This window comes from Rhinolophus hipposideros (assembly GCF_964194185.1).
Source record: "Rhinolophus hipposideros genome assembly, chromosome: 4".
Classification (NCBI taxonomy): Eukaryota; Metazoa; Chordata; class Mammalia; order Chiroptera; family Rhinolophidae; genus Rhinolophus; species Rhinolophus hipposideros.
In genome coordinates, this window is record NC_138050.1 from 2,988,032 (window position 1) to 3,000,155 (window position 12,124).

Below are 12,124 nucleotides of genomic sequence, written 5' to 3' on the forward strand. Positions count from 1 at the left end.
AAAGGGAAAGATATCCACATTCATGAAATTGAAGACATATTCTTAAGATGTCAATACCACCAAAGCGATCTATAATTCAATGCAATCCTCGTCAGAATCCCAATGACATTTCATGCAGAATAGAAAAGCCTATCCTGATCAAATACATGATGATGGAAAGAGAACCGACTCTGGGTGGTGAATATGCAATGTGATATATAGATGATGTAATACAGAAGTGTACACCTGAAATCTATGTAACTTTACTAACAACTATCACCCCAATAAGCTTTAATTAAAAAAAAAAAAAAGAAAGAAAAACCCATCCTGAAAGTCATATGGAATCTCAACGGACCCCAAACTGACCAAACAATCTTGAAAAAGAACAAAGTTGGAGGACTTACACATCCTTATTTCAAAACGTGCCACAAAGCTATAGTAATCAAAACAGTGTGCTACTGGCATAAGCAAACATTGACCAATAGAATAGAGAGCCCAGAAATAAACCTTCACATATACAGCCAGCTGAGTTTTGACAAGCATTACAAGATCATTCAAAGGAGAAAAGACTGTCTTTTCAACAAATGATGCTAGGAAAATTGGACATTCACATGGTAAAGAATGAAGTTGGACCCTTCCCTTATACCACATACAAAAAAATAACTTAAAATGAATCAAAGACCTACATATAAGAACTAAAACTATAAAACTCTTAGAAGCTAACAGGCGAAAAACTTCATGATGTTAGATTTGGCAATGATTTCTTAGATATGACACCAAAAGCACAGGCAACACAAGGTAAAATAAACTGGACTTTATCAAATTTAAAAAGTTTGTGGATCAAGTAATGCTATCAAGAGAGTGAAAAGGCAACACACAGAAGGGGAGACAATATCTAAAAATGATGAATCTGATAAGATTAATATCCATAATGTATAAAGAACTCCTAAAACCCTACAAAAATAATCCAATTAAAAATGAGCAAAGAACTGGAATACGTATTTCTCCAGAGAAAATAGTCAAATGGCCAATAAATGTACATGAAAATATGTTCTCAACTATACCAAGGAAATGCAAATCAAATCCACAATGAGATACCACCCTTAAAATGGCTATTATTTTTTAAAAATAAAGTAACAAAGTGTTGGTGAGGATGTGGAGAAATTGGAACCCTTATCATTGTTATAATAGGAATGTAAAATGTTGCAGCTGCTCCAGAAAAGTCTGGAAGTTTTTCGAAAAGTTAAATAGAATTAGTATAATAGAATCCAGCAATTCCACTCCTCCTTATATACCCAAAAGAATTGAAAGCAGAAACCCAAACAGATACTGTATACCACGTTCATAATAGCATTATTCACAATAACCAAAAGGTTGAAACAATCCACTATTCATCACCAGATGGATAAATAAATGTGGTTTTATATATACATATATATATATATGTATATATATATATACATATATATGTGTGTGTGTGTGTGTATACACACACACACACAATGGATATTAATCAGCCATGAAAAGAAGTGAAATTCTGATACATGTTACATGTAAATATTATGCTAAGTGAAATAAGGCAGACGCAAAAGGAAAAATAATTGCTTATTTTCTACTTAGGAGGTACCTAGAATAGGCAGATTCATAGAGAAAGAAAGTAGAATAAAGGTTGTTGGACTCTGGGGGAGGAGAAATGGGAGTTACTATTTAAGGGGTACAGAGCTTCTGTTTGGGATGATGAAAGAGTTCTAGAGATGGACAGTGGTGATGGCCGCACAACATGGGGAACAGACATAATGACACTGAACTCTACACTTAATGGTTAAAATGGTGAATTTTGTTATATGTTTCACCTCAATTTAAAGACACTAAAAACAATTCAACAAAAGGAATACGTGCAAGTTCCACTCTAAGGCTGAACAAGCAGATTTCCCCAACTCATCTGGGGAGGCAGCATAGCACGAGCAGCTTCTGAGTACAGCTGCATTGCCCAGGTCAGTCCTGACTCTACTTTCTCAGGCAAGTTGCTTCATCCCTTTGGTTAGAGTCTTCACATCTAAATGAAGGTAACGGTATCTAATAGGATTGTTGTGAAAATTAATGAGTTCATTCATACAAAGCATTATGGCCCTTAGAATGAATTAATTCATATAAAGCAATGACGCGAAGACATCTACAAGGATGAACTCAGTAGCTATCTAAACCCATCAATCACATATCCAAAAGGTAATATGAAATGCCTTTTATCTGAATCTATTTTGGTGTTCAAATTCAGAAAATTACCTAATGATAATCAGTCCATTCTCAGCTACACATGATCAGAAACAGGTTTTATCATTATATTTTGATCTGTCAGCTCTATATGCTTTCCTAGTCTCTACAGCTGACCCTTGAAGAACATGGGTTTTAACAGCATGAGTCCCCTTATATGTGGATTTTTTAATACTATCAAATGTGTTTTCTCTTTATGATTTTCTTAACTTTTTTTCTCTATCTTATTTTACTTCAAGACTACAGTATATAATACATATAACATCTGAAATATGTTAATTGACTGTTTATGTTATTGGTAAGGCTTCTGGTCAACAGTACACTCTTAGTAAGTTTCTGGGGAATCAAAAGTTATACAGGAATTACAGGATTTTCAGCTGCGTGGTAGGGAGTGAGGAGGTTGGCACCCTATGTTGTTCAAAGGTCAGTCATAGATTTCTGAAGGTCGCGAGAAACATTATATATCCTTCACTGTCCTTTCCCTCCACACATCACTAAGTTGCCTAATGAAGAATTCCTTCAATTTACTATGAATCATGTGAATTTCTTATTTAAGGTTGCAGCTACTAAGAAACCTAAATTTACAGACAGCTCATAGTGGCTTGTTTGCTCTAAAATTCATACTGGGAACTCATTTCTGTTATACATTTCTATTTAAAATTTACAAAAATATTGTCTCAAAGGAATACTATATACTTACCAACTGAAGATAGAAATCAGTAGGACTATTTATATGACAAACCATAACTGAAACATCTGTCATTTCTTTAGGCAAAATAGGTGGGTTATAGTGTAAAGTCATATTTTTTCCAGAGTGACTTCTTGGTGATTGTGACCTAAACCTAATTAAAAGCATAATTAAAACATAAGCAAGAGCCATTTTCTTAGTCTCTTTTCTCAGGACTTGATCTGAAGAAAGGACTTGGACATACACTGATTTATCTGCCAAAGTATTTTCCAATTTCTCTCTTCTAACTTATAACACTTCTTGGTATTGTCTCCAATTATCAAATCAAGTTAAATAAGATGCCAAGTCTCAAAACTCAATAATTAACTTTCAAATTTGTGTTGGAACATTTTTGAGCTGGATTTGCAGGTTCTACTCAAAGTTTCTAACTGTTCGGTGCACTTGATAACCACAGTGTGTGGTAGCACTCGCTAAGGACAGCTGAGAGGTCTCTTTGGCCTCTCCCAGCTCCAAGACCGCTTTTATTTTTCCAGAATGGAACCTACTTGGTTCACTTTCAGAGTTGTGTAATTACTCAGGACAGAAAGTTAGTATCTTCCACTATCTCTATGGTTAGTCAGCTTTGTTCATCAGAGATGAGGGAGGAAAAACTTTTAAGTATCTATTCTAGATTCATATATTAAATAGAATGGTTAGAAAATTTAAATCAGGAACTGTTAAACTACAATCCTTGAAATACTAATGGAGCTGCTTTGAAATTATCAAGAGTCTAAAAAAATATTCAGTATGCACAAATAGTTTCTATTTTGAGCTACCTTAACTTCTTGATTTCCTTAAATCAAATGATCTCAACGTAGTTTTCAGAGACAACTGTAATTAGAAAACTCTGATAGCAATATTTTCAACCTCTTGGAGTATGTTGAGGTTCACTTTACAGCCCATAGTTTTCAAAGGTAAAATATGCTATTCCAATTTATAGCTATTATCTCAAAAATATTTAAGGTTTAGTACCTTATAAACATAACTTAATATTTAAGTTACCTACCTTGCCAGTTCCATAAACACTAATGCATCTCTAAGAGACACAGGCATATCACTGCTTATTTTATTTGTTGGTGGTTTCTGCAGGTCTACAATAAGCACACCATCTTCTTCTCTAAAAACTTTCATTAAAACAGCCTTGTTATTTACCATTTTCAAAAATTCTACTTTAGCTTCTTCTCCCCAGCCTTCTTTCTGTGGAAAAAGTTCAATTCCAAGGCACTTAGTAAAAATAATTAGTTCTAATGGTGCAATGCTCTGGATTTAACTTTATACCAACCAAAGTCCGCAAATTTGAGCAAAGGCATGGAACCAACCATAGATACTAAGCAGCAGCTGGGGCCACAAACTCAGGACAGTCTTATATATGCGTGATGTATGGATTATACTTTGATTTTACAAATATAGCCTCAAGGTGCCCATACGCTGTTCTACTTTAGAATTTAGTTTCACTTCTGGATATTAGCATGAAGATTATAAATAAAGATTTTAAAATAAAATAAGTATTAGGTAAGAATTTTCCATTGAAATGATGAAGATTCAAAAGGCAAATAGGAAAGTATAATGGAAGCCATGTAATACAATCAAGGTATTTATAATCATCATCAGTTAAATTAGTTCTCATTACTAGCAATACATGCTGTATATGCTACTTAAACAATAAAGAAAAATATTCACCTGTTGAAAAACAATTTTTTAAGTTGATCTTTGAAACTTTGAGATTACCGATACCTAAAATAAATTTCAAGGGTCAAAACTACGCATTCCTTAAAAACAAAAATATAAAACATCTTTCTAAAGATGAGTATGAGTATAAAAGTAAAGCCTACTCAGAATAAGACAAAATTAAACAATTTTACCATTTTGAGGAAAACACTAGGTGCTAGTATTTTTGTGTTTTTTTAATTCGTTTATTCATTCTTTCAAATATCTGTTGAATATCTACTATGTGCTACACCTAGCTAAGTGCTGGAAATACAATGATGAGCAAAGACACAGACTTCTGCTTTCACAGATTTTATAATAATATAACTGTTAAACATACATTCTTACACACAATTCCTGTCTCCCAGGAGTTTTCAATATTGCTGGGGAATAGCTAGACAGTAATAAATAATACAAAGGAATACAATATGGGCTATAAGTAATGAACAAAGTGTCATGGAACTACTGAAGAAATGTATAGAAACACAAACCATGCCTTATTTTAATTTCTGTATATTTATTTGACTCCAAAATTTAGTGGTTTATTTGGATATTTCACCTATCATTATGTTATATAAGCTTATTCTACTCAATTTCCCATTAAGAACATTTCCAATTGTGGAAACTGAAGTTCATTTTCTTTTTTATTGGCACCTATTGGCTTATTATGCAAAACGTAGTCGCCAAAAGAACTGGTACCTTGAAACTACACTCAGCAATCTGATTTGCAATACCTAGCTAAAACTGGCATATTTAGCCCCAGAAGAAGAAATAATTTAAGTTTCACTTACTGAATTCTGTGGAACAATGTCCTTCAATGAGCATGCCTGTGCTAATGGCTGGATATCTTCCAACAGCCTTTCAATATATGGTTCAGACTTCCTCAGAACCAGACCTAAGTCACGCAGTACTACACGCTGCTCAGTACTACGTTCTGCTCTCACACGGGTATCACCAACTCTAGGAAGAATTCAAGTGACATTTATTGAAAATAATGCTTCAAACCCAAACTTTCCCCCATAAAAGGTATGCATTTCTAAGGATACTCTCCTTAAGTTAAATCTTCTAGAAAGTTATATTTTAATTCATATTTCCTTACTATATAAAGTTAATCTAGCTTTTAGAAGTACAGATATTGTTTCTATGTATAGAATTAAATCTCAATTGCCTTTATCTGAATTGTCTTTCCTGTACTTATCCAGTTTAAACTTAAAGGGGATAATGATGCCGCCAAACAGACATCTGTTTATTTATAAAGCTGTGACCATTAAATAATTAGTGACCAGGCTATAGTTAATACTGGTCCTTATCACAGATTCATTTTCAGTTTGTTTTCTTTTCTAGAACACTGAGGAAAACATTTTTTAATACCAAGAGTAAGCTAGACACTGTGCCACTTTCACATGCAATGAAATTACAGAAATCTGACTAAAAATGTTACTCAATCATCCTGCAACTAACTGTAACACTGTATGTAAAATAACTTTTTGTGCATCATCATTCCCTGCTTTGAAGCAACATAGAAGAGTACTATGTTTGGATACGTCAAAAAGCTCCCTTTTTAAGCTCCCCATCTAGTAACACTAGTAAATAACACTTTACTAATTTAGTAATTTTTAAGACAAATTATAGAGCAAAACTATTTGCCTTGGAAATGGAGAATGATAAATTACTGCTCTCTACCTTTTTCCAATTTCCTTTAATCGTTAGGATCCACCCTACACCCATCACAAACGTTTTCTAAGCAGGCCAAGGACACATAATGTAAAAATATCATACCCCTCAACAATTAGCACTTCAGAGTTTCCAAAATCTACCATGAATATTTGTATTAGTGAAACTTCATGGACTGAGAATTTAGTTGGACGTTTCTTAATATTTTCAGTTTCTATTGGAATTAATTTAGTGATAATTCCTCGACACCATATTCCATTTTCAACACTGCTGACAAATATTGCTGCACCTAAATAAGGGAGAAAAATCATTATCAATGTTTATGGAGAAAGAATACTTAATAAGCTCTAATTTACGAATACTTAATAAGCTCTAACTTCCACTACTAAGAAGTCTTAATTCATTTATCTACTGATAAATGATAATAGTACTATGTCAAGTGCTATGAGAAGGATCAAGGCAGTGTATTATGATAGTTCCTGTCCCGCAGAAACTTATCAGCTGAAAGGGGAGGTAACAAAGAATATTCAGTTAGCAGTCACTTATTGAGGACCTACGTTTTATGAACTATAACAAAGATGAATGAGACCATCCTGACATCAAGATACTCAAGAAAGAAAGAGACAGGCAAATAAATGACTTTAATAACAACAGCAAAGACCCTCTATCCTCATGCGTGTACACACATGCATTGTACATATATACATGTACTAAAATTTGTAAAATATTTTGGTAACATAAAGGAAGAAATAATGACCTTCTCTTGGTTAAGGGGAATGAAAATAAACAAACAACGAAAAGCAAAATGTGAAATGCCAAAATTCAATTAATACACAGTGCAGTTCAGAGAAGGGGAAGATGAACCAAGGACCTAGGAGCAGAGGAAGACCTTACGGAGGGATCAGATGCATTATAAATAACCAGGAAAACAGAAGAGGCCTGTATTTGAATGCTTACTATGAGCTCAGCAATGTTTTCAGTATTTTATGTTTGAGTTCATTTACTCCCACAACAAACCTATGGAAATGGTAGCTACTTAGAAGAGGTAGGAGAACTCAGATAGTGTTAGAACCCATCACCTTAAAAACTAAGCTACACTAACCATCAGAGAAATGCAAATAAAAACCACAATGAGATACCACCTCACTCCAGTCAAAATGGCTATTATCAATAAATCAACAAACAACAAATGCTGGCGCGGATGTGGAGAAAAGGGAACGCTAGTGCACTGTTGGTGGGACTGCAGATTAGTGCAGCCACTATGGAAAACAGTATGGAGGTATCTCAGGAATCTGAAAATGGAACTACCCTATGATCCAGTAATTCCACTCCTAGGCATCTACCCGGAGAAATCCAAAACTCCAATTCAAAAATCTGTATGCACTCCTATGTTTATTGCAGCACTTTACACAATAGCCAAGATATGGAAACAACCAAAATGCCCATCGGTAGATGACTGGATTAAGAAGCTGTGGTACATTTATACAATGGAGTATTACGCAGCCATAAAGAAGAAAGAAATCTTATCATTTGCAGCAACATGGATGGATCTAGAGAACATTATGTTAAGTGAAATAAGTCAGAAAGAGAAAGACAAGTACCATATGATCTCACTTATATATGGAATCTAAAGAAAAGACTATGTGAATGAACTAATCAGAGTCAGTTTTGGGGACGCAGAGAAAAAACCGAGAGTGGTTAGATGGGTGTGTGGGAGGGGGTTGGGGATAAGGGGAAAGGTGAAGGGATTTGGAAGCAGCTGGTAACCACAAGATGGCCTCAGGGTTTTTCTTTTGAAAATTAATTTGGGGAAGGTATTCTATAATGTTGTAAAGATTTTGTTGGGTATCCGATGGACATGCGTCCTATTTGGGAGACCACCTCAGGGATACTGTGGATACCTGATCATGGCATTGTACATCAGAAGCTAAACATTAATGAATGCCAACTATAATTTTATATATATAATGTGATGGTTCAGTGTGAGGTCGGAGGGATAGTGGATGGGGGGAGGGGGGTTCACAGTATGAGGGATATAAATGATGAACGTCTAAGTATTACCTTGTTTTGTACACCTGAAACTAATAAATAAATTAATTAATAAAAAAAAAAAAAAAAAAAAAAACTAAGCTACACAGCAGAGATAAATTTAGTAAGACCTGATCACTGATTATGCACAGAAGGATGCTCTATAATCCCCTCTGTACATACTAATAAAATCAAGATAGTTCAGAGGCACATCAGGGGGGGGGCTTTTAAGTTCTACCAAAACATTTCTTTGTCCTTGAGATTGTTGTTGACCCTTCTCATATGTTGATATACCACATAACCAATATTCTTAGTTTTAAACTACATGCTATTAAACGTTCTTTCTTGCAATAGATAAAAGCCTGCTGAAGCCATTTTTGTTCTTTATAACGAAGAACAGGTAGTCAGAGTGAACAAGAGGATACCCTCCTAAAGCATCCTATCACATTTCTTCCCTTACCACTAATTTCTCAAAATATAAATGAGTATTTAAATCATACTCGTATACACTTATCTTGAAATAATAATTATCCTTAGTTTAAAACAAAGGGCGAGTTTCTGGCTTTCTTAGTACATTTTCTAAATCTAAGTTGAGCTCTTTTGGGCACGTATTAAATTTCGGAGAATTATTTGCAAAAAAATTAACACTACACTTCCCTCCTTTTAAAAACTTGTGTTATTTTTTAAGTTTGAAAATTATTATTAATTTTTGTCAGAAGTATGTGATGATCCTAGGCTTCTGATACTCTGTTAAGCTCCACAGATGTGCTGAGAGTTAATCACACTTTTAAAGAACTACTATGTAAGACTAAACAGATTACACTTTTTGGTATTATATATAGACATTGATCGCTATTAACAGAATTAGAAAAATGCTGTATTAGTAAATCAAACAAATCATAGCTTCATCTTATTACAGAGTATAACCAAATTTAGTCAAGAGTTACAAGGAAAATATTTTTAATGAAAGCCCCAATTATGACAAATTACACATATCCTTAGAATTAAGATGGACTGGTTAAGTTTCCCAATAACCCTTTGTGTGGCCCTAGGAAACAGATGCCACTATCCTCCAGCATCTCATCAAGTGTTTAATTACATCCTCAGCATTACATGTGGACACCAAGGGACTGGAGTCACATTATAAGGAATCATCTTAGAGGAACAATTTGCCTTGGAGACCAAGGGGCAAACTACATAACAAGCGCTGGGTTTTATCATTTATAAAACTCATCTCACTCTATAATGGAGTTTTTGTGTTATCTCACTCAGTGGTCAATTTTGAGTATTTAGCTAACTTACCTAAATAAAATTTAACTTATGTTAAATGATTCCAAAACTTTTATGCTTGGAGTACAAATCTGTCCTATAAAAAGTTTATATGAGCTGGCCAACTATTATATTTTTATGTACACTTGACATTTTAACCTGTAGTAATATTTCATTACCTAGCTCCAAAATGTCTGAAGGATGAAGGTGTACACTTTCACTGCAAAACTGATTCACCTTCTTTTCTAATACTGTTGCATTTTTCCTTTGTGAATACCTCCGGATGTAGAAGTGACAAGGATGTATTACATGACTTACAAACACTAGCTCTGGAGGACCTGGATAAGAATATTTAAACCACATTAATAAACCATAAGTTAGAAAAGAATTCACAAAACCTGAATGCAATATCCTCTAAAAGAATAATAAGTATCTTGTGGCATTGCAAACTCTAGAATATGGAGGTCCCACAAAAGAATCCAATGCCAAAATAGTAACTAGACTAGTGGAACAAACAGATTAGCAAACTGAACTGCAAATATTTTATTTACTTGCAAAATATGTTAAATAAGTGGAATTGCAGTTCATGTGGTAGTCAGACTGTAAAGTCAGTAATATTAAGTCCCTTGTATTACAACAAAACTTCAGAGTTTATTTGTGAACATATTTGGAACTCATAAACCCATTGGTAATGATTAGGTTTCTAATATAGACACCTAAAATCCTATGTAATCTATAGTATTCCCAAAATTAGCTCATAGTCACTCTGAATCCCAAATCTTATCAGGTTGGAGAGGCGTGAAAAAATGTCTGGGGAAAGACAACATATTGAGCAGCATTTAAGGGAAGATGGGTGTTTAGATGGAGGTAGAGTTGGTTAGAGTAAAAGATGGTGAGACATTTTTTGTATATAACACTGATTAAGCCAAGTGTTGCATCTGATAAGATCTCCAGAGTATATTAAGAAAGGAATTAAAATAACAGAATAGTGTTATTTTAATTCTTTGTATATTCATAGGTATGCTATGTTTTGTGTAAAACAACAAAAAATTAGAAAAGTAATGTATGTATGTGTGTTTGTATATGCATAGAGAAGCTCTGGAAGGGAGGGACAGGCTGGATGGAATGGGAATAGATTGGGAAAAAGTTTCATAGGGTATTTTAACATATATATTACATTTCCACATATACTATACAATATATATTAAATATTTAATTTTTGAGCAATGTAGATGTTTAATCTAGTAAAAATGTTTTTAAAAGACTAGGAGTACTAGTATTGAAGATAGCCAAGTACAGATGATAAAAATTGAGCAAATGGATAATTTTAATTATCCAATATAGATCAAAAAGAATAATACCCATATTGAAGATGGGGTAAGGAGATAAATACATGTAACTGGAGAGACATCTGAGAGAATTCTGTGTTATAAATTTTAGAAATGTTTTTGCCAATAACAGCCAAACTTTTAGCGTTAAAAAGGAAGAAGTTTTAGTTATCAGTAAAATTCATTTTCTTCATTGCTTCATGCTACCTAAGGGCCATTATACATACAGCAAACTCCATAATATCAAGTTCAGAGTTGTTCAAGTACCTGCTTTTGAGCCAAAAGGAAGAGATGGCTTTTCCTGAAGAGGCTTGTCTGGATATCTGGGTGTCTCCATAAGATAACCTGTGAGGCATGCGACAGCAAAATAGGAAGTAAAGGCAACTGCACTAATTTCATTAAGCTGACAATGGCATACTATTGTTTAAAACACTGTATTTGAATTGAAAAATACTGGAATGGCAAGACCCCTTGTATCAGTAGGTAGTCATGAGTGGTTTCTTAACTGAGATATCAGTGATGATAATACAGTGAAATGGAGAGAAAACAGCATATCCCTTTTTTGTATTCGTGTCATTCTGGAGAGTTGACCAATGGAACAGACGCCATGGGGAAGGAAGAGAACCAAGTGGATCTTGCAAATGACCCTAAAGAAAACCAGTAGTATAACTACACATACTAGTATTTCACGCTTGTGTTAATGGGGAGAATACCAATATTGGAAATCTAATCAAATAATTACGATACATTTAAATGTTACAAAAGAGATGCTATTATGTTAACGATAGTTCATTTTATAACAGATTCTATCCCAGAACAATGATTTAAGAGAAGCTGTTCTTAAATGTAAGGACAAAGTCATGAGATTGCTTCTAGAAATCTCATTTACATTTTCACCTTTTATATGAGGTTTATATATGGAACACTAAAAAGTCAAATACCCCATTTGAATCAAATATTCAATTTACATCCCAGAGCTTAGCTATATTATTTCATTAAAAATAAAAATGATCCTAATTTTAGAAAATGTGAAAGTAGGGGAATGGTATAAGCTAAGAGCAATATGTTTCTATTAAGTACAGTGACAGAAAGGTACTAATTTTGTTTCTAATTACAGACACGATCTATTGTCTCCTTGCTT

The 12,124-nt window shown here is 33.8% G+C and overlaps 1 protein-coding gene across 1 annotated transcript in view; it reads right to left on the reverse strand.

Annotated features, from left to right (window-relative positions):
• Positions 1-12,124, reverse strand: part of RNF17 (ring finger protein 17) — a gene marked incomplete at its 5' end in the record, with an annotated part of 94,277 nt that overhangs the window by 56,613 nt on the left and 25,540 nt on the right. The window contains 6 exons of the mRNA XM_081046130.1: positions 2,951-3,092; positions 3,984-4,174; positions 5,476-5,644; positions 6,464-6,647; positions 9,835-9,993; positions 11,251-11,328. Coding sequence (XP_080902256.1) covers positions 2,951-3,092; positions 3,984-4,174; positions 5,476-5,644; positions 6,464-6,647; positions 9,835-9,993; positions 11,251-11,328 — 923 coding nt within the window. The remainder of the gene's footprint in view (positions 1-2,950; positions 3,093-3,983; positions 4,175-5,475; positions 5,645-6,463; positions 6,648-9,834; positions 9,994-11,250; positions 11,329-12,124) is intronic.